We start from the raw sequence: 22,218 nt of genomic DNA on the forward strand, positions 1-22,218 counted from the left end.
TGTTTGTGTGCAAATGGGAAAAAAAAGAAAAAACAGCTTAAAATGTTTATTATAGAAAATAATCTGTGAACTCTGACAAAACAAGCAACCAGCACTCTAAATTTTTATGAGTACAAGGAGAAAATGAGTACAGAGGAAAACTCAAGGCCACTCATGTTAACACCTGGATAGCAGCAGCTTTTCACTACAGCTTTAGGACATGAAAGCACGAACACTGCCTCTGATGACAGCTCTGCAGATGGGGCAGTGACGCAGGCTGGCAGCACAATCACCACACACCACCAGATGACCGCAGGGGATGAAGACGATGGACACCAGCTTGTCCATGCACACCTTGCAGGTCCTCTCCTCCTGCAGTTGCCTCAGCAGCTCCTCTGGACTGGGGTCCTTCACTGTTTGACAAACCACATACAGAAAAACAAACAGATGAACACACATACGCAGAGCGTATATACAAGCTGACTGCTGTGTCTAAAGCCTGATTGCTGCAGGCTAGAGCAATTATATGTCAGCGGTTCAATGGTCTAATTCATTATGAAAAGCATTGCAAGTACAAAAGTGGTTGTTTTTTGTGCTAGTTGTGGAGACGTTGACCTCTGACCTTTCTCTCTGACGGGTGTTTGTGTCCTCACGTTTCCAGCACTGGAGCCCTGCCTCATCTCTGGCTCTGAGGCGCACAAAGATGAAAAAAGCCAGTCAAAAACAAAATGAACTCACATATCCATAACAATCGAACATACTAACAAATGGAAGTTACACTGCTTAACTAAAACTGTATTTTAAATAGTCAAAACATGATTGATGATACTTCAAAAGTATCAAAAGTAAAAGTACTGGTCCTACAGAAAAAATGGCCCTGGCATGTTATGATTCATTACATAATAGGTGGAGATAGTTTTCACTACTTGATGGTCATGTCCAGTGGTTCCCAGTTATGAGGTAAGGCCTCCTCTGATGGGTCACAACATAAGTCTGAGTGGCCATGAGATGATTAATGGGGATAATTTCCTCTCTGGGCCTCAAACTGTCATTTAAATGAAATTTAAGAAGTTCAGAGAACAATAGTCTGAGAATCTGAAATGTGACACGGGCCTCCAACCAGACTATGTATTGTATTTTATAAGTTTACTGTATGTGAGCTTTGATGTAAAATATTAATCTGAAAAGTAACTGTAGCTGTAAATGTGGTGGAGTGGAAAGTATAATATTTCCTACTGAATTGTAGTGGAGTTGAGGCAGAAAATGGAAAAACTTAAATAAAGTACAAGTACCTCAAAACTATACCAAAAAAAAGAAAGGTACTTAGTTACTGTCCACCGCTGGCTGTTACCTCTGTTCTGTGACCCCCTCTGTCTGTCCTCCTGCTCTGCCTGCAGTACATCAGTGACCAGGTCAGACACAGAAGTGTAGTGCTGGCCGGTCAGAAGATACTTGGTCTGGACCAGACTCTCCACCAGGCTGGCCTCGAAGCCCATCTGAAGCACGGTCTGCACCACAGGAGAAAGCATCGCTGACGAAGCGCTTAGACCTCCGACCATATCTGGGAGATGAGAGGAAGGTTGAGGTGAGGAAGACCAGTGACCAGCCACCAGGACGTTAGGTGCAGTTTAGCACCATATACAATACAATCCACTAGATAAGTGAGAAAATAAATGACAGACTGTGCAGCTTACCTTGGTCTGCGAATGTATTAATATTTCAAATCACAAACCTCTTCTGTATATCTGCTGAAATGGATTCTAATTGTGATTCCGTCATTGTATGGAATAATTGCCTTCTCATGACTGCCCTGCAACCATGAGCAACAGTCAAATGGTTTCCATAGCGCTCCCTAATTACTGCAACCCCAGAGCAAACATTAGCTCAGGTAATTGAACATCCAGTTATTTCATTTTCAGCAGCCTCGCAAAAAAAGTAATGAACCTAGTGAGTGCGTTCAGAGTCTCATTTGGGGTTTTAAGTAGTGCTAGTGCAAGGCCTTCTTTTATCCTCCAAAGCCGCGCTTCAACCAAGGTGGTACTCACAGGATGATCTAAGAATAATTCAATCAACCAGCTGCAGCCTCTCTTTTCTCCATTTCCACCACCTGCAGTGCAACTCAAAAATGTTTGCTCTACCTTTCCCCTTTTGTGTGAGCAAGCAGGAGTGGATGTTGACACTTTGATGATTTGCATCAAAGGAGGAGGCTCCTATCTTGTTATCCCAGTCTACACAGTAGAAATGAAGGGTTTTTTATGTTTTTAGTACATATCCTTCATTCTCTGCCTTTTTTCTTTCTTTTTTTATTTTATTTTATATGACTTACCATTTCTGGAACTGATATCTCTGCCTGTGGAGGTCTGTGATCCACCCTTGAAAAGTAATCATATTTGAAATTCACAATGAAAGTGATGAATGATTTAAATGCAGGAATGGCAAACTGTCATTTATTGATGTGGAATTATTCTCATGTCTGCAGTATGACAAATGTGTTTTATCTAGATAAGAAGAGGGATAGAGGTTCTCACCACAGTGTCACCCAGGTGGAAATGAGTATCCTGTATATTGCTGATGTACTCCTGCCCTCTCGACTGGATTAAAAACTCACACCTGAGAAATATATGCTATTTTAGAATCTGACAAAGCATGAATGCAGAACAGTTTCATTTGCCAGTGCATGAAAAAAGGGCAAATTATTCGTTCAACAGTTGTCCTTGTATGTGCCAGTGACAGGTCCTGCTGTTACCTTGGAAACCACTTGGCATGTTCCTGCCACGGGTCGTCTCCTGGTTCCCAGTTTCTCAGCCCTCCATCACAGTAGAAGCATTTGACATTGTCACCGTGACCTGTCAGAATGAACGAGATCACTGAGAGGAGAGGCTAATGACAGGCTGGACACAGAAAAGATCCTTACGCTCCATTTCTGTCCTAAATTAACAAAAAAAACATGAACACAACTTGTCTATATATGTGTGATTTTACTGGGAATCTATCACATATGCAAACTATACAACAAAGGTGAATTTTGCTTTGGTTACTGTAGGGTTACTTGATCTGATTGCATGACTTTGTACAGGTTTTCATGATATTGTGTCCACACGCTGTGTATTGCCTGAAGCTGTGGAATCCTACTTCTTTAGCAGCCCCAGCTTTGTCCAGGTTGTTCTGTCAACAACATCATGACTCAGCAGGACCATTGTACCATTAACTCTCTCACAAAGAGAGGTCGCTCTAGCAGTGACTGGGTCAGTGCTGAATATTTCACTGAAATATACTCATGGATACTGAAATATTGCTCATAAGATATTAAAGGAAGTACATATTTAGGATATATATATATTTTTAGTGAGACAGTGAGCACCTGTGTAGAAAAATCCTGCTCTGGCGAGAACATCTGGCTGGACTGAGGCCTCAGTGGGCCAGTTGTGGAAAGTGGTGAGCCGGGAATCCTCCTCCTCCATCTCCGGGTAGACTGCTTGTCCTGCTGTCCCCTGATCATCCATAGTCATCCTCTGGAGTTGACTCAATAACTGGCCATCAACGGAGTCTGAGGATCCAACTTGGAGAGGGATATTTCCCACAGCTCGACCCTGTATGAAACGGCAAGTGGGGAAATGCCTCTTGTGCTCTGCGGCTGGGCTGTCCCCGTGCACCCAACATCTTAAAATCCCTCCACAGCAAAAACACTGGACTTTATCCCCGGGGCCAAGAAAGAAGAAGCCTGCTTTGGCCAGCTCTCCAGATGTGACAGGTGCATCTGCTGGCCAGCTCAGAAAAGTTCGAAGTCTCTCCCCTTCTCTTCGCATCTGAGGCTCCTCAAGAATGTGCAGCATAGTGCTCCTGTCATCCGTCATTCTGTGGCATGTAGGTTTTCCTTTCTCTGTCTGTCTCGTGCCAGTCATCCCTTTTGCGGTCCATAGTGGAGCACACACTGAAGGTGAGTGCAGCACACCGACTGAAATAATATGATCAGCTGTGGGGGGCCTGCACATTGGCCTACAGGAGACAGCTTTCCAGAAAAGCCACCAAATGCCAGAATGTATGCTCATTGATGCTTGAATGAATGACAGCCTGAACATGCCATGTTACTCTGCCTCTTAGGGAAAAAGCCCCACCATGTAAATAATTTTATACGCAAACTGCGGCCTAACAACTGTAAGGACTATTAAAGGGGTATTACACTAATATAAAAAAAAAAAAAAATCAGTAAGAACAGAATAAGCCCACAACTGAATAACAGAAAACCAACTAACCTAACCTATGATTCCTTACATTAATGGGCCGAGAACTGTGGTGCTTTTCTGTGAGAGGTTTGCTGGGTTTCAACAAATGCTCACAGACTTCATCTCATAGAGAAAAGGAAACTTGACCTTTCAGTGTATTAGAAGCTCAGATGTGGCTTTTTCTCCTGCTTATCCCTACTTGTGTTGACACTGACCTTTTTCTCTGTTGGGTGTCCAGTATTTATCTTCCCTCTGTGCTTGAAGTAATAAGATTAAGAGTGAAGATGAGTGACTCAATAAACACACAAAATATTAAGCTGCGTAATTTTACCCTTCCCTGGGAAATATAATGCAGTACTTAGAGGTTCAATGTGCGGGTCGGTGACAGGTAATAAGGATGCAAGCAGTAACAGGGCAAAACAAAAGAAGATAAGGAAATTAAAATTCTCATACATACAGCCGTGGATGTATTACAAACATCCATGCATACAGCAGCTATACAGTTAAGTTATAAATTTGACCTTTGGCAGAGTTTAGGGGATTGTGGATATATTGTTGCTACCTCCTGGTGGCAAGAGGGAGTAATAACTACTGTAATTTATTTGAAGTCCAGAGCCTAAGATATACCCAAATTATTACCACTTCATCAGAGTTATTCAGCTGTAGACAAATTCACACCCTGACTATGCACGGTTGTCATTACAGTCAGATTTCCAAATCCTATAAGAAATCGCTTACATTTCTATCTATATTTTCTGTGTTTGTTAGTGGGGCTCGCCTGCCAAAGACACAAGATGCAGGGTTCACTGCAACTACATGAGATATTGGACTGATGCCTTAACCCAAGTTTACTGTTGACTTATTGTGCTAGATGTATTTTTTTTTTTTTTTTTTTTTTTTTTTTTTTGCAATCCAGTAGGTCTCACATGAGCACTGTACTGAACTAAACTGTATCAGATCAAATCGCCCCAACAGAAAACCACACTCAGTCTGCTGATAGCCCCCTGGCGCTGTTTATACCCACAGAGGTTGCAGAAAATAGCACCAAATGCCAGTAAACATACGAGTCAACATCCTAACTTCTCTTCCTATCAGCGCTTGAGTCGAGTGTATTTGTTATTTTTATTGTCTTGTCTGAATCGCGGATGTTAGCTATAGAGGCTAATATCTAATAGCAGCTAATATCAGTGTCTTTTTACTGGAAAGGATGCTTCAAACTTTAGCCCCCACCCCCACCCCCCGCAGGGAACGACGTGAACTGCAGCGGCAGCTCAAAGCCCGGATGGAGCAGCCATTGGGGAAGTGTACAGAGCTTTAACGTAACTGAGGAGGGCTCTCTTTCTCTCTCTGTGGAATAAAAAAAAAATACAAAGTGAAAGGCGAGCGAGGATAGAAATATAATCAAGATACGAAAGGTCCAGTCGGCGAGACGTAACATTAACTTGAAAACCTGTACCAGGACCCGGCTGCTCTCGGACACAGTATCCGAGGCGACAGACTTGAACTGTGGAAGTTGGGATACGTGCCCACAGCGGAAAATATACAGCTGAGCTAGCCACACGCTAAGCGGCACAATTAGCCACATAGCTAGCTGTAACTGAGCTGTGAACTTGCTTTCAAATCACGGGGCTTGAAATCCAGTCACAAGCTCAGGCTCTGTGAGAATCCAGGGACTTGCTTAATGAATTATGTCTGCCACAAGCATTGACCCTCAGGTAGGAAGGACGATGTATCTCGCCTGTAGAGAGCTTGGGAGCTAGCTACCTGCTAACTAACGATTTACTGGGCTATGGCTATTCCTCGGAAGTGCTAGCTAGCCACTAGCGTTGGCCGGTGCATGCAGCTAGCAAGTTAGAAAGATACCGCGAAACGGTTAAATGTGTGTTCATGGATAATTCAGAAAAATCACACCAACAAGTTAGACTGCAACCCGTCGTCAAATGCATTTTTGTGTGAAACTATATGTTACTACCTCCGACGTAGCAGGAAAAAAACTCCGCTCCTGTGGCTCAGTACGTGAAATCTAAAGCTAACTGTACAAGAATTACAGAGGCTGGAGCTAACTTACTCTGCGAATCACAACTTTTAAAGGAAAGGTATCATAAATATCTGTAGGATGTTTAGACCGCTCCAAATGTTTGCAGCCTGTTGTGGTAAACTACATTACAAGCTACATTGACGCCATTAGCATTTACACAGCTATTTTAAAGGGGGCTACGTGTGTTAGCAAAGTTGTCCGTGAATTAACGCTACCGTTAGCTGGTTGATTAACTAACAATAAGTTCTACACTATATGGTGTAATACACAAAATAAATGACAGTAACATATGTAACCAAGTGTTCGTATATATAGCTTTCACTGTAGAGTAACATTTGCTAAATGTTTTGCATTGTCTCTCTTCAGGAAGTAGTCTTACGTTGAGCTTCTGACCAATAAACAGACAACACTTGAGACTGTACTCAGTCCCAACCTATGTGTGAAATCTCAGACCGAGTTAAAATAACCATTTCGTCCTTTTTTTTCTTTTCATGGTCCAACCTGGAAGCAGAGATCAAAGGGACAAGCATCTAAAGGTGAGTTGCGGCATCACAGAAGACTGACTCAAGATAATTTGTTTGTATATCTAGTCTGGGCCTACTGCCTCTGACTAGATATACCAGCCTTTCATAGACTGATATTCTGGCCCTGGCAGACACTGCTGTCAGACTACACAATATTCTGTATATTCTTGTGTAATATAATATGTTGGGTGATCAAAGGCTTCAAAATGTTGTAATATGGTTGAGTTAACTTTATTTTATCGCAGATAACAAGCCATGAAGGGAGTATCTTTTCATTTAATAATTTGGCTGACTGTGTCATAAATACATACTGAGGGTGTGGAGTAGGAATACTTAGCTCAAACAATACTGAGCTGGGCCACCAGAGGTAAACATGTGAAAAAGTTTGCAGAGACATATTGAAGTAGAACATTGACCATGTTATTAAAAGGGTAGATTAATTTCAGAACTCTAGTCACTGTGGGGAACATTGAATAATATTTCCAACACTGTGGCTTGGGGGGGATGTGTATTTTTCTATTGCTTTGTTAATTGATAAAGAGTATTTACAATGATTGATAGTATCCATGATGAGAAGATGTACATGATGCTTATGCAAGGTTTTCCCTGCCCAGTGGTGGTGCAGTCTCCAATGGACTGGCCTTTGCATTTTTGGTTTCTGGTTATATTCCATCCAAATCTGTCTTTTGAGTATAACACATAAGGACACATCTATCCATGAAAGGTGTCTTTAAAATACGTGTAAGTACAATTTCACAGAGAATGGAAGTTGTGGTTAGCTTGAATTCAAGTAGAAATTCATCAAATCACACTAGCAGCACAATCCACCTTGCTGCTTTCTATCCGCATTCAATGTTCCAATCGTATTCTGAAATTTGGATAAGTAAAGGATTAATCGTTCACCTCCTGTTTCTACATTAGTCAAGTGATCAGTAATAGTTCTCCTGACCATGGAAGAATGGCAGGTGGATGCTCTAAAGGCAATGTCCTCAAGTCATATTGTTTTGCCAAAATATGCCTTGAGGGCACAGCTTTTAGATGCATATTTTGGCAGTTTTGAGTGGTTTGAGAAACATCAGTTAATATTTTTATTCCTTGGTCCCTACAATGAACGACAATAGGGCTGCAGCTAATAATGATTAAGCAAGCAGGCTGCAAACCATTAATTCCTACAGGTACTGAGTGGTTCATACTCAAATCATCAACAGCTGGGATTTGTAGGGGGCTGTTCCAGTCTCACTCTTCTCTCACCACTAACTCCAGTTGTACAATATGATTTACTGGTAATTTATTGTTGTCACTTACTCACTACCATTAATTCTGGCGATGGTGGTGGTTTGGCCTTGTAATTGTGTTTTTTTATGATGTTCAAGTCATCCTTGATTTACTGCAGTTGTTGAAGAAGGGTGAGTGACAGGCAGGTCTTGACTCACTCTGTACCTGCAGGTCTGGCTGGCAGCAGGCCACAGGCTGATTCACCTCCAGGGTAGGGCTGTCTCATGGGTCATGGGGCTGTCTTATGGCTCACAGATTTTTGATTGTTTTTTAGAAGAGCACTTGGCAATAGGGACAGATTTAAGGACTAAAATTGTGAGTTGATTTCTATGATTTGATTGATTAGTATCTCTTTATATACCACTAATATGATGGTGAAGCCAAACAAATTAATCTCAGCATGAACTAATGTGATGAAAATATTTTAATGTCATGAGGTAATCAGAATTTTGTCCTTAGGTCTGTGGTGTGCTGCTTTGGAAGCTCAGTGTAACTTTATAACTAAAACTGCTGTTGCAGTCTGTCCCTTAAACAAACTCTGTCACCCCTACATGTATGTTTAATTTTTCATTAATGTAATTTTGTTTTGTTACAGTGCAAAATGGTTCACTACATCAGAAGGAGACTGTCCATGACAATGACTTTGAGCCATACCTCACTGGTCAATCAACTCAGGTAAAACTCAAATCTCCATCTTCTGACAATTATTAGGAAAATTTCTAAATAAGTGCCGATGGACCAGGAATATGAAGTATGGTTAACATCAATGTCATATTATTTTTAAGGATATTTTCTAGGATTGATGTATGTTGCAAAAAGGCAAATGTGTGCACAATCACACACATAATAATTACACTGATGTTCAAAATACCTGAAATGTTGTGTATAAAACAAAACAAACTTTTAAATTGAGCAACAGAAATTTGCAGAAGTATGACATGGTTTCATCATTAGAAACCATTAAAAAAAAAAATATTTTAGCTAGCTCCATATAGAGAGGGTTTAAATCAAACTGTAAGTCATTTGCTAATGTTGTGGCTCTGCTGACTTTCATTCATGCAGAACAACAGCTACCAGTCCATCACCGACCCCTACCTGTCCAGCTACTACGCCCCCTCCATTGGTTTTCCATACCCCCTTAGTGAGGCTCCCTGGTCCACAGGAGGGGACCCCCCTATTCCATACCTCACCCCTTACGGACCCTTGAGTAATGGAGACCATCACTTCATGCATGACACGGTGTTTGGCCAGCCGGGGGGCCTTGGAAGCAGCATCTACCCACACAGGTTTAACTTTTTTCCTGAAAATCCTGCCTTCTCTGCTTGGGGCACAAGTGGCTCCCAGGGCCAGCAGACTCAAAGTTCAGCCTATGGTGGCAGCTACAGCTATCCTCCCAGCTCCCTAGGGGGCACCCTGGTGCCTGATGGTCAGACGGGCTTTCACAGTGACACCCTCAACAAAGCCCCTGGTATGAACAGCCTGGAGCAGGGTATGGTTGGCTTGAAGATTGGAGGGGATGTCACTGGCCAGGGGTCAGGGGTCAAGGCTGTGGGATCCGTGATTGGTGGCCCAGCGGTGGCAGCCACGGGAAATGGAGCCACGCCTATTGGCATGCCCCCGCCCAAACCGACCTCCTGGGCAGCCATTGCCAGCAAGCCCGCCAAACTGCAGCAGCTGAAAGCTAAGGTAAAGCCAGGGATGCCAAATCCAGGGGGAGCTCTGCCACCGCCACCCATCAAACACAACATGAACATTGGGACCTGGGACAAGGGCCCAGTGACTAAAGTAGCCACAGCTCCACTGCAGCAGCAGCAGCAGCCTCTTGGCCTGCCTCATGCCATGCCACCTCAAGCCCCCATGCAGCAAGGACCCATGCAGCCCCCTCCTCCCCAGTCTTTGGTGCAGCCCCAGATGCAACCTATGGCCTTACAGCCCCAACCCCCCCATCACCAGCACCATCAGCCACCACCTCAGCCCTATCAAAACCACACCCAGCCCCCACAACCCCAGAACCGTTGGGTTGCCCCACGCAACCGCAACCAAGGCTATGGTCAGGGTGGGCTCGGCCAAGATGGTAGTTGTATGATGGGTATGGTTGGTGGTGGGAACGTGGGCCCCCAGCTGTCTGCCAACCAGGGACCTGGTGGAGAGTCCCACCCAGTTCTGGAGAAGCTGCGTGCCTCCCACAGCTACAATCCCAAGGACTTTGAATGGAACCTGAAGAACGGTCGTGTTTTCATCATTAAGAGCTACTCTGAGGACGATATCCATCGCTCCATCAAGTACTCGATCTGGTGCAGCACGGAGCATGGCAATAAGCGGCTGGACTCAGCTTTCCGGGCCATGAATGGTAAAGGTCCTGTGTACCTGTTGTTCAGTGTCAATGGCAGTGGCCATTTCTGTGGCGTGGCAGAGATGCGTTCACCAGTGGACTATGGCACCAGTGCTGGTGTTTGGGCACAGGACAAGTGGAAGGGCAAATTTGATGTGGACTGGTTGTTTGTTAAGGATGTGCCTAATAGCCAGCTGCGCCACATCCGCCTGGAGAACAACGACAACAAGCCAGTGACCAACTCCCGCGACACCCAGGAGGTTCCTCTGGAGAAGGCCAAGCAGGTGCTCAAGATCATCGCCACCTACAAACACACCACCTCCATCTTTGATGACTTCTCCCATTACGAGAAGAGGCAGGAAGAAGAGGAGGAGGTGCGCAAGGTGGGTACAGTCATCCCCCTTTAAGTACACCAAAAATATGTTTTTGGCATCTTTGACTAGAATAAGTGTATCCAAGCTTGTTTCTTCTAGTCTCTCTCTCTCTCTCTCGATCGACTGTTTCACTGTTGATTTGTGCCTCATTTATGAAAGACTAATTCTTGTTTTTGTCTGTTTCCCCTCACTTGCTCCTTTTGACAGACTTTTGAACCTGCTCAGATACAGAGCCGCTCTCGGTTGGATCAGGTAAAGAACTGTCATACTTTCTTGTTGGTGTCATAGACTTAGACATAGTATTAAGGATTTTTCTGATGGTCATTGATGATTGCTCTTGATTATGTTGTTCACACTGTGAGGATGACATTTTACATAATTTGATACTTGATCACTGCTTTAAATAGATAAATGCAGACCTCTGTTCATCAAAATGTCCTGCAGTTTACTGTGCTGTTATGTAATGTTTGTTTGTCTGATGATGTTTTTTTGTTCTATTTTTTCAAACAGGAGCGCCAAAACAGGAATAAACAATAGAGGACATTTATCCTTGGCTTGATCAACAGTTACACTAGGACTTTTGATTTAAGAGACAGAAGAAAATAAAAATGCAACCAAGCCCTTCATTTTTTTTTCTATTTAATCCTGGTGAATCTCTGCCATTGTCGAGACTTGTGCTTTTTTTGCCCCATATACCACCCACTTCTTGTGCAGGGATAACAAGCTGATTTAATGTATTACCTAGCCACCACCACAATCTTTAGTTCAGGTTTTTTTTTTAAGTATTTTTCTTCCCGTTCCATCTTGTACTCTTCTCTCACCAGACTGGTTTCTCTCTCCTGCCCCCACCTCTTCTTTCCAATTGAATCAGGGTTTGACTGCATCATGGAGAAAAAAATCTGCCACTTTATATTTCAGTACAATCAGGAACAGATGTGTCCTGCCCCTATTTGTCCATTTGGGGGCAACATTGCCATGCTTCAGAGTTTTAACTGTGCCAACAGGGTTGGAGGATCCCAAAGGCAATGTTGGACTTGGAACTGTGCGATAATAAAACTTCAATGGTTTATCTATTTTTCATTCAGATCGACAAAATCTCTATTTTTTGGCTTACTACTGACAATTTTCATTTCAGAAGTCTGTTTTCTGGAGCCTTAACGTTTTTTTTTCTAATTATTGGTGACTTCTCAAAAGAACTGCTCAAACAGTGACACTGCTGGAGAAATCAGGGATAGTGTGAAGTCACACGGGACTTGAGACATTTCAGAGGAGGAATTGCAAAGGCCTCTGGGAAAGAAATAACGGATGTGTCCTCCACAACCAGAACTCTCACCATTTAAATCAAAAATTGTACTATTGACATCCTTCACACCCCTCTGCTTTGCTTTCTTTTGATGTTTGTCCTGAAGGGGTCTTTTGTATGTTTCATCAGGAGATTCTGCTTGTGTACGCAACCCAGTCTGAGAGAACTGTCGCATCCACCATTTTAAATTGTTTTATAATCAGTTCAGAATGAAATGTTGCTTGTGCATTTTTGTTCCACAAAACGGGGGGAGGGTTCACATATTTGTCCATTCACCATCATTCTGTCTTAATCCTCTGTTTTTGTTTCGTTTTTTTCCTTGAATTTGGTTTTGCTAAGTCTATCATGTTGGTCGTAATGCTAAGCTTTAACGTAGGAGCCTATATATTCATGGAGAAAGCCTAAAAATGTATAACCTAAAAATTAATGTAACTGATTTACTATCGAGTAAGAAAAAAATAAGAATGAAATGTGGTTTCTGTGTGTTTTTTGGTTGTTGTTGCAAAAAAAAAAATAGTTTGCTCTAGACTGAATCCATTGATTATGATACAGAAAAGTACTTTCAGGTATGTTCATGGAAAAAAAAGATTGGTTATTAAAAGAACAAAGTCACTAATAGATGTGTGTGCCATGCATGGCAAGCTGCAATATAGTTAAGTCTGCTGGAAATGTTGAAACTAATATCCATCCTGCAGCTTCTCTGTGAGGTGAGAGTGGTGATGTTGTTCAGTCCGTTAAAGGACAGTGTCCCCCTGTTGTCGTGTCAGTCGTTTCAGGGCATTCAAAGCCAGAATGCAGTTTATTTGTTAATGAGGTTTTGAGATCAGCAGGGTGTCTCTTGATTAGTTTGAGATTGTGACTTCAGTATTTTGTGGATTGTGGGGTTACCATGTTGCAGAGAGGAATGCTGCTAATAGACATGGGTGTCTCTTTCATATTAAGGTGTCTTCTCTCATTTTGACATTTTTGCTTTATTTGTGTACAAGTTTAAATTTGATGTAGCTTCAGGGTAACCAAATCAAATATTCAGAACCCAATTCACAATTTTGTGTTTGAATATTTCAGTCGAAACGGATAATATTGACACTTGTACCTGTTTAGGTGATGTGGCCTGGACTCATGAAGCTGTTTGGTCTTTTTCAGAGTATGTTAGATTGTGTATGTGCTATATGATATATCTTGATTCTGTCAGGACTTTATCCCCTTTATAACATTGAGATGGCAGAAGTACTGCACTTTGTTGGGGTCACTTGAGTGTGAGTATGAACCGTGTGCTTCACAACTGTATTTCGAGATGTGTGAAGCTGCATTGTATGTTTGTTTTTTTTTTTTTTGGTTTGTTTTTGTTTTTTAAACCTGGCCAGTGTATCCCCTTGTAATCTAGAGACCAGACCTCTAACAGGATCCTTTCTTCTCCATCCCTTCTCCTTTTTACCTGCACTAATCAATAGCTAGGTTGATCCAAGCAATACAGTGAACGCCCTTCACATGTTTGCCTTCGCCTTCACCGACACCGCTCTCTCCATCCAGCGTTAGAGTCAGGGGGAGGTGAGAAGCTAAAGGATGCCACCGATGTCGCAGCCACAGCCGTCTTTGCCTCAGGAAGCATGAGCTGGTCGTGATTATAGAACAGGGCTTACATGCACGTTAATGACAACTGTCAGAAGATGTTTGCTGCAATAGACGGATGTCAGGCTAGCCATCAAAGTATATGTATCAACACTACAAAAGGATTAATGACATGAAATATTAAATAAACATTGATTATCTTATAGACCACAGTTGTAGTGGGTATAATAACTTGTTCAAAAGAGCTATCTTGGTTTTTCTTTATAGAAGAAATCAAGCCTTAATAAACTGTCCATTCAGAAATTACTTTGTCTTGATCTCGTGAATTCTCCAGTAAATAAACAGCCACCTTGTAGTGACCTTATCCAAAGAGACGAAGCTCTGTAGGGCAGCCCCTGTGCTTAAATGTCACTGAAAGGTTTTCCAGGCTGGAATTGTTTCTGTCTGTTGTCTTATTTCATCATGGTGCTACGGTATCTGGAAATACTGTTTTCAAAGCAGGCCTCTGTTTCCACACTCTCAAGTGGTCCACAACAGAATTTGAGCACCCAAGTGGGAGTGCGGCAGTCTGGGGTAAAAGAATATGGTATTTAAAATTTATGAAGATTAAAAAAAAACATTTTAGTGGCTAATTTAGCTGTGAAAATTTAAAGACAGAAGCTTTAGTTTTAAAACCATGTACATGTTTCCAAACCTTTAATTTTTATTTTTTTTGGTAATCTAGTTCTTCAGCCTGGGATCACCTGTACAGGTTTACAATAAAATATATTTGTCCACAGTTGTCAAAATATCCTCTTGCCTTTGCTTGACAGGAGCTCTCCGTGGTGCTGATTTCCTGATCTGGAGGAGCTGCTGGTGGGATGTTTGAGTCACATAATCAAGTAAAGAACACTGTCTTGAGTGAAAACAGTAAGTGATCTTACACAAAATGGAGATTGAGATATTATTGTGTTTTAGATATTTATGATTGTTCAATATAATAACATTTTATCCTGCACAAGTGTCCTCAGATTAGCAGGGCAGCTCTCTGGTACAAATGTACTTCACTGAAAATGTAAAGAAAAGCTTTTGAATTCTCCATTTAAAAGAAAATAATTTAGAGCAGATATACTTCTGTAAAGGCTGCTTACATGATGAAAAAAATGGCATGTCTACCGAGTACAATTCATCATAAAATAAGTAGTAATAATAATAAGACCAAACAGAAAACTCAGTGCAGCTCAGGCTTTATTTGTTCTCATATCATTACAAAGTATGCATCCAACTGAGACAAAACAGACAATATCACACTCAGGCTCTCTGCTGTGTATGCTCAAAGTATCGATGTGGAACTCGGCATAGCAAACACTGTGTAGCATTATTACAGAATGTTCCTGACACACAGATCCACAATGACATTATTTATTTGGCCTCATGCTCATATATTTATGGTATTTATATTCACATAGTGGTTGCTTGCAATCAAGAACCATATCATTCAAATATGGGAACATTTCCAAGAGCCTGCATGTTGTGGTTACATGAAAGGGAACTGATAATCAACCTGTGCTGTAGAGTATGCCAGAGAAAGAAACTTTTCCAGATGTTCCTGTTTGTGGTTAAGTTGGTCATGTGTTTCATTGTAAAATGTGAGGTTTATTCAACAAAAAAAAAAAAAAATTGTTGAAGATCTTGTCGTTAAAACCACATTCCTCTGAGATGAATTTAAATTAGCTGCAAGGAAATATCCAGTGGGCGTAAAACAGAACATCTAGTTGTCAGGTCCAAATTCTGCTTTGGTGATGGCATGTTTAAAACTATTGTAGAGTGAAATCTTTTGTAGCTGGTGTAAAGAGTAACTGTTTGTTATTATTTGAGTTTATCTTAGTCTTGTCTTTAGTATGAAATCCTACAGCCACTGCTTCGACGATGCATTGTCAGTAGGTCGCCGGTAGGTGGCGTTGAATAACTCATATTTCTATATGTTGACTCCATCTGAATAAACTCTACAGCCATCGTCAGTCTGTGTTCCCGCAGAGCTCCTCAGCCTCTGTCGTGGGCCTGAGCTTTTGAGCCACACACTGAAGGTGTGGTGGACTGGACCCGCAGGCCTAGTTTCGCTTATTACATTATATATCATAGACCAATTTCAATTGAAGCTGAAGCTTACAGAGCCTTGGCGATGGCCTTCATAACATAAAAAAAAAGGAATAATAGACTGTGGAGTCTGCGGCACCACCTCCTACAGATAAGGATTTGGCATGGGTGCAGTCAGAGCGGTGGATGTGTCCATTATGAGACGCACAGGGTTTGTTTCGGCTGCAGGCTGCGGCCGGTGCGTCAGAAGCGTTCGCTCATGTTTTAAGTCGCGCCTGTAGATGTAGAGTACATTTCCAATAGAAATACGGACTATTTTCACATTTTATATTTAGGTCAACTCTCCTACTTTTAAATGCAGGCTGCTGACCTTATGTCTGACAAGGAACTGTTTTGGTTTTTTTTTTTTTTTTAATTATTTTTTTTAACTGTGAGGAGATAAAAATGGCGCACTTGAAAATGAAGTATGGCTAAACCTTTTTGCCAGGTCCTAAATGAAAAACAAAGTTAAGATGCAATGACGGATAGTCTTCCACAAATTCAGCGTTTCCCCCAATATGTTTTTTGTTTGTTAAAGCCAGAGGTAGGCCACTGACCTCACTTGGCGAAAGTCCAACCGTTTCAGTAAACCTGCGTCTTATCTGCGTGTGTTGGCTTTGACATTTTCCAAATAACTCAGACAACACAGACGCTTCAAACCGACGATTTTTTTTTTTTTTTTTTTTTTTTTTTAAACTAAAGACGCGATATAAAAGTTAACCGGCGGTAACCTAATTGAATGCTACAGCAGCCTATTAAAGTACGCATTGCGCCCACCCAGTTAAAGCAACACACACACACACACACACACACACACAGGCAACATAGAACAAGCAACACACGCAGGGGCAGCTGAGTGACAGTACAGCAGTCAGCTTTTATCCTGCTGTTGCTGCTGCTGCTGCGCTCGGCGGCCAGGCCCCTGTGTCTGTAACGCTGGGGGTCAGAGCGGCGACCTGCAGCCTGCGGCCTGGTGAGACCGGTGCGGAGGGGCAGAGGTGAAGCGTGACGCTGTGGAGATTCCTCTCTTGGCATTCACCGCGTGCCTTAATTGTATGGACATTAAATCAAGGTCCGCTGTGAACACGCAGAGTGACAACCCTTCAAGAAGTCGCCTTCCCCACCCTGCTGACAGGCGAGGGAGGGAAGGAGGGAGGGGGGGTGGTTTGGTGTGGGGGGCTGAATGAAGCCGAGCCGGCACCTCTAACTCCCCCAACAGTCTGACTTCCACTCGCTCAAACCTCCAGCATCTGCCGCCAAGGAGGACGCAGAGCTGCGAGACTGCGATTTAAGTAGCCTAGCAGTTCCCGTTTCCGTGCGCGCTCTCGGGCATGCACACACACGCACGCACGCGCGCGCGCGCGCACACACACACACACACACGCGCACACACACACACACACACACACACACAAATCTAAAGCCGATTTTGCAACACACGCGCGCACGTAGACACTCAGATTTAAAGCCGATTTCCAGCCCACACCAGCAATAATGCGCGCCGCCACACACTCTTCTGCGCCTCTTTGGATTCCACGCAAAGAAATATCGATATCACTGCGCCACAGCTCAGCTTTAAACACCCCCCCCCCCCACCCCCCATCAGCACACAGCACATAATCAAAGGATGTGAAGCCGATCTTGCGCCTGCAAAAACGCTGTCATTAGCACAGCATTTGCAAACACTTCTACCCCCGGATTGTGTGGATGTGCGTCTTTACGCATCTCTTGGCCGGTTACCTCACGCAGAGTGACAGCTGAAGCTACACAGGCTCTCGCTTTGTCCTTCCGCAAAAACACTCGAATTACAACATTAGCCTGACCCCAGAAACGCAAAGACAAGAGTGGAAAACAGGAGAAGGCAACGATGGCAGCACATCACAAGGCTATTTGTTTGAAGTCATACATCCCACTGCGAAGAGTACTGTATGTTCCATTTAACTTGGCTTGAATGCAGCTCCCCGACTTGTCCACGATCAACGCCCTCGGACAAAAAACGCGCGATGCCTCCTCTCTCCTCTCATGCAGCTGACAAACTACAGAAGGCTACTTTTACACTGGACTTTTGTCTACTGTATGGAAAACAGCAGGTCGTTCTGCTGTGCGCCACACAGCACTCTAGCATATCCCTAAAGCTGGTGTAGTCGGCAGGCGGAATTTCACGTGTTTGAGGTGGAGAAAAAAAATGGCTTCTTCGTCTTCAGAAAGGTCCTCTCTCCACCCAAGAGTCAGTCGGTCCCTTTCGGTTCGTGTCGTTTTAATCTGACCCATTTCAGGCACAATCCAGCCCTGGAAGCATGCCCCCTCTCTCGCTCTTCTCTCTCTCTCTCTCTCTCTCTCTCTCTCTTTCGGGCTGTGTGATCCACTGTCTCCCGGATTAGAGCGCCCCTCTCTTCCCATCCTAGACAATTGCGAGTCTCTGCTGATTGGACTTCAGCGCAAGAGGATTACATGGGCGCACAATGACGTCATGGCCCGGGGCCCAAGTCAAACCCCCCCCCCCTTCCCCTCCAACCACCCTCACCTCCCCCCATTAAAACCAAATCCTCATCAGCCCCAAATGTCCTTGAAACCACCGGCCTGACTTTCTGCAGCGCGTCATGCATGCATACGTCGGGGCAGACTACTGTTTAGTCTTACAGATAATAGCTGCAGCCCACGGTTGGCGTGCTGTTTACACGGCACGCAGAAGAACCCAAAATATCATGGCAGGTCCCCTGTCGCCAGTGTGCACCTGAATACCAACACCTTGCAGGTTTTACCCAGACGGGTGCATGTCCAGCTGCTTCACACCACTGTTGCAGACTTGTGTGCATAAAAACGATGTGAGGCTCCACCGTGATCTGCACTTTGTGATCACTGTGAGGCAAACCTAATGTGCAAAACGCACCAAAATGAAGTTTTTCTCACGTCCCAAAAATCCAAACGCACGGCCTGTTGGCCTCCATTACACCGAGATGTATTTGTTTGCAAAGGGTGGATTAATTCTGCTTTGCAAACAGGCCAGGATGCCATCCTTTCCTTTTGGGAGCACACGTTTAATGCAACAACCATACAGAACTGTCTCCTCTCCAACTCTGCAACAGAGAGTCCTGTGACCTGTTTATCCCAGATGCAGCAGTGTGCATCACTTTTATATTTTGCATAAAAGGTAAAGATAGAAAAATACTTATTTGTAGCCATTATGGTGCATATTATAAGACACAGGCTACACGTTGTGTATTGGATGCTCTGCGCCACTGCCAAAGGAAATTTCCTATAACATAACTGATTCATGTGATACATTATATGATATAGTAGTCCTCTGAGTTTGCACAAAAAAAAAAGATTTTGATAGAGATGTTGACCTCATAGGTTCGTCTGCCATTTTGGTGTTATCGCCTAGGCTATGTTAGGCCTAAATATTTGTCAGCTCACCTAAATGCATGCCTGTGGTTTTCTTTCAGAAATGTGCAAAGGAGATCATTTGCTTGTTGCTTCAAGAAGAATTATATTATAATAGCATAATATTCTTCAACAGACTGGTGTGTCCACTAAGAGGCCTGGTGTCTGTTTTTCCAGGGTAGAGGCTATTTAATTATTTCATTATTTTTTGCAAGTTGACCCAAAAGCGCGGTCCCCTTGTCTGCAGCTCAGAAACTGTATTTCTCAAATGATTCTTTTTTCCCCCCTCGAAGGAGTGAGTCCTGTTGTTAGCACGGCCGCAGCTCTACGTGTGTTCATATAATGCATTTAAACGCCGTTCCAATATAAAATCCTACAGGAATATATTGATTTCTGTCCCGGAAGAAAATGTCACTGGATTTTCAAATGTTTCTCCCTCCTTCTGTAGCTTGTGTCTCCCTCCCACTGTTGGCTGAACAAAGAGACAGTGAGGAGGAACCGTCAGCGGTGTATAGGATGAAACCGCTGCCCTTTCCACTCATAACGGAGCCTATAGAATCGCAAATGTGGCCTTTTTTCAAACAAATGCAATTATTAACTATTTCAGCAGGCACGCCTATTGTCTCATCTCAGCCTCCGTCGCAATCTACATCTCAAAACGCGCTTCCTGCATTTACATTAATGCAAGTCAATTGACTAATGCAGGTCATTTGTAAGGCCTTACAGCTCTATTGGCTCCCCGTTGCCGAAAATGAGAAAATATAAGAACCCAGCCTGCACAGCGGCGGCCTGCTACAGGAGAAGCGTCCTCTGTCCAGACAGAGCCTATACTGATAAATCCACGACGACCTGGACTCACAATCCTTTGTTCGGTGTCTTACTCTCGTCGTTGCGGGTATCCTCCAGCTATGCTCCTTACTGCGGCTCTATCACATCCTCTCTCCATTTTGTGCAGCCGCAGGCCTCCATCCGCGCAGGAAACGCACGCAAGTGCAGCCGCACGACGCCTAACTCTAGTGAAAGCCGCCTCCGTGTTTCTCCACATGCACGACGAAGCAAAGAGGGAGCGAGACTGTGAGTTGAATTGCAGTCGCTTTTTCTCCCCACATCTCTCCCTCTGCCGAGCTGAGCGGCCTCCACATCTTAAGCTGAATGAAGGGGGAGTTGTCCCTGTGCATTACAATGACATTCAGGCCCCATTCATTCAGCCACTGTCTAACGGTCTTTGGACAGCAAATGCAACCCCATCGGGGGGTCGCAGCCCCCTCATTACACCCCCAATCCCAACACGCAGCCCCCCACAATAGCCCCAACAAAAGAGAGAGGAGAGTCGGCCCCAGTTGTGCGAGCTGCTTCTGAGGTACGCTGGGAAAATATTCCTGTGCATCTGAATTCATTAAGGAACGTGCCGCGGCGGGGTTTAATGTTGAGTTATCACCAAAAGCATTTCAAAATAAATATGTGTGCTGCTTTTAATCCCTCCCTGCTTGTGTCTATGAGCTGCGGACCCTCTCTGCAGCAGGTGAAGCCTGGTTAGCCATTCAAAATAAAGGTTCAAATCAAGTGCAGTGTAACCAGCAAAACTTATTTGACTGCGCTCTGCGCGCAAAGGCAAAAACAAATGCGCTCCCACACTCTTGGAAACTGCCAAGTTGGCGCAAACACGTCCAGAGGGAGGCTGCAGGGCATCAAACCAGAATATGCACAACCACGCATATGCCAGGGAAGTTAGGCAGTTTATTCTCTCTGCGCAAAAGTCACACCATAGATACAGAGTAGGCTACAGTTTAATTTAAAGCAATGCATTTGTAAACACTGCGGATTATGTGCTTTTAAAAATTAGTTTACACATAAAACCTTGAAGCAATAGCTATAGCTCAAGAAAGAGGGATTTAAAGGTGTCATAAAAATTGTGATTTAAAAAAACCCAAAACAAAACAAAAAAAAACCTACATCTGTCACCTTGGTGTTGCTCCTTTCGCCTGTAAACACAATGCAAGCAAACAAACAACTCATCGCTTTGTCTTTGTCTCATATTTATATATTCACCTGTGAGAAATAATTTCTGAATTTATTTCAAATATTGATCACTAATAATAATAATAATAATAATAATGATGATAATAATAATACATTAATAAGTAAAGCGTTCAATATCGATGCCAGATTGAGAAAGTGGACATTGTTGGAGAAATTGTCCCGGTGTGGAGAGCCAACTTTCCCAGGGAAATCATACCGATTTCCGAAATGCTGTTGAAGGCCCGAATAGGCACAGCTGGGCATCTGCTTATGGGCCTATTCATCGGGAGGAGGGAGAGGTCAGCGCTGCGGCCCGGTGGGCAGCTCCGCACCATAAGCTCGTTATGCAGATACACAGTTTATACTTTTGAACCGGACTCTGCTCCAAGGCAGCAGGGAGACACTCCGAGTCAAAACAACTCACCTCTGCCAGGTGAGCAGGAACATCTCCGAGAACTGTGGCGTTCATTTCTTAGTTTTTTTTGTTTTTTTTTTTCATTTTCATGCGGTTCAAGTTCTGTTGTTTTTATTAGGCTAGTTGTATTTTCCTGTATCCATTTAAAAAAAAAAAAAAAAAAAAAAAAAATTGTGTTGCCTTTGCATTTTTTTTTTCTTTCCTTCTTATTTTTTCAGCAGTGCTTACAGGTTAGCAGGCTGGAACATTTCAACTCAGCGAGGGGCTCCAGGAAAAAAAACAAAAAAAAAAACAAAAAAAGTTGACGGTGTAAGCTGCTCTTAAACGCAGGAAATTTCCTTTAAAACAGTGACTGAAGTTTATCAAAGAGAAAAGAAATGAATCTCCGGTGCATTTTTCCCTTAAACCTCCCACACTTTTATACTGGCACTGCTACTTGTTTTGAGAGGCATATAAAGAGGTGTAATTTTGCAAACATTTCTTAAGTGCAGAGAGCCAGAAGGACCCTCTAGTATTGTCCAGGGAGAGAAAGAGAAACACGTTGACAAAGGAATCCATTGTTCCTGGTGAACAATTCAAGGGGCCTAGTAAGCTGTCCTCTACGATCAGGCAGCCGGCCGCTGATTTGAATGCAAGGGGCCCCTCCAAGGAGAAATGGTAATATATGG

The 22,218-nt window shown here is 43.3% G+C and overlaps 2 protein-coding genes across 5 annotated transcripts; one reads left to right on the top strand and one right to left on the bottom strand.

Moving 5' to 3' along the window:
- Positions 1 to 31: 31 nt before the first annotated feature.
- birc7 (baculoviral IAP repeat containing 7) lies at positions 32 to 6,380 on the bottom strand. Of its 2 annotated transcripts, XM_071476495.1 has the most exons (9): positions 6,175 to 6,380; positions 4,418 to 4,459; positions 3,341 to 3,934; positions 2,726 to 2,825; positions 2,508 to 2,589; positions 2,306 to 2,351; positions 1,331 to 1,540; positions 602 to 667; positions 32 to 392 (listed from the first exon to the last, which is right to left on the bottom strand). In XM_071476495.1, the coding sequence occupies exons 3-9, from the start codon at positions 3,879 to 3,881 to the stop codon at positions 193 to 195; spliced, it is 1,245 nt and encodes a 414-aa protein (XP_071332596.1). In that variant the 5' UTR covers positions 3,882 to 3,934; positions 4,418 to 4,459; positions 6,175 to 6,380; the 3' UTR covers positions 32 to 192. The 2 variants fall into 2 exon arrangements, with proteins under 2 accessions (XP_071332596.1, XP_071332595.1); XM_071476494.1 differs by lacking the exons at positions 4,418 to 4,459; positions 6,175 to 6,380 and having other exon boundaries at positions 3,341 to 4,406.
- Positions 5,455 to 13,923, top strand: LOC139620697 (YTH domain-containing family protein 1-like). Of its 3 annotated transcripts, none has more exons than XM_071476492.1 (6): positions 5,455 to 5,917; positions 6,749 to 6,776; positions 8,635 to 8,714; positions 9,102 to 10,754; positions 10,953 to 10,997; positions 11,256 to 13,923. In XM_071476492.1, exons 1-6 carry the CDS (start codon positions 5,891 to 5,893, stop codon positions 11,280 to 11,282), a joined length of 1,860 nt encoding a protein of 619 aa, XP_071332593.1. In that variant the 5' UTR covers positions 5,455 to 5,890; the 3' UTR covers positions 11,283 to 13,923. The 3 variants fall into 3 exon arrangements, with proteins under 3 accessions (XP_071332593.1, XP_071332594.1, XP_071332592.1); XM_071476493.1 differs by having other exon boundaries at positions 5,456 to 5,917; positions 6,752 to 6,776; XM_071476491.1 differs by lacking the exon at positions 5,455 to 5,917 and adding an exon at positions 5,924 to 6,214 and having other exon boundaries at positions 6,752 to 6,776.
- The last annotated feature ends 8,295 nt before the right edge of the window (positions 13,924 to 22,218 follow it).

This window comes from Trachinotus anak, unplaced genomic scaffold (genome assembly GCF_046630095.1).
Source record: "Trachinotus anak isolate AG129_WGS33_773 ecotype Australia unplaced genomic scaffold, CSIRO_AGI_Tana_v1 ptg000004l, whole genome shotgun sequence".
Taxonomy (NCBI): domain Eukaryota; kingdom Metazoa; phylum Chordata; class Actinopteri; order Carangiformes; family Carangidae; genus Trachinotus; species Trachinotus anak.

Coding starts and splice junctions, on each gene's coding strand:
- LOC139620697 (XM_071476491.1), top strand. CDS start 6,143: ATGCATTTTTGTGTGAAACTATATGTTACTACCTCCGACGTAGCAGGA. Junction 6,215..6,751: donor AACTCCGCTCCTGTGGCTCA/GTACGTGAAATC, acceptor ACCTGGAAGCAG/AGATCAAAGGGACAAGCATC. Junction 10,998..11,255: donor GCCGCTCTCGGTTGGATCAG/GTAAAGAACTGT, acceptor TTTTTCAAACAG/GAGCGCCAAAACAGGAATAA.
- birc7 (XM_071476494.1), bottom strand. CDS start 4,058: ATGTTCAGGCTGTCATTCATTCAAGCATCAATGAGCATACATTCTGGC. Junction 2,826..3,340: donor AGCAGGATTTTTCTACACAG/GTGCTCACTGTC, acceptor TCATTCTGACAG/GTCACGGTGACAATGTCAAA. Junction 1,541..2,305: donor AGATATCAGTTCCAGAAATG/GTAAGTCATATA, acceptor CTCATCTCCCAG/ATATGGTCGGAGGTCTAAGC.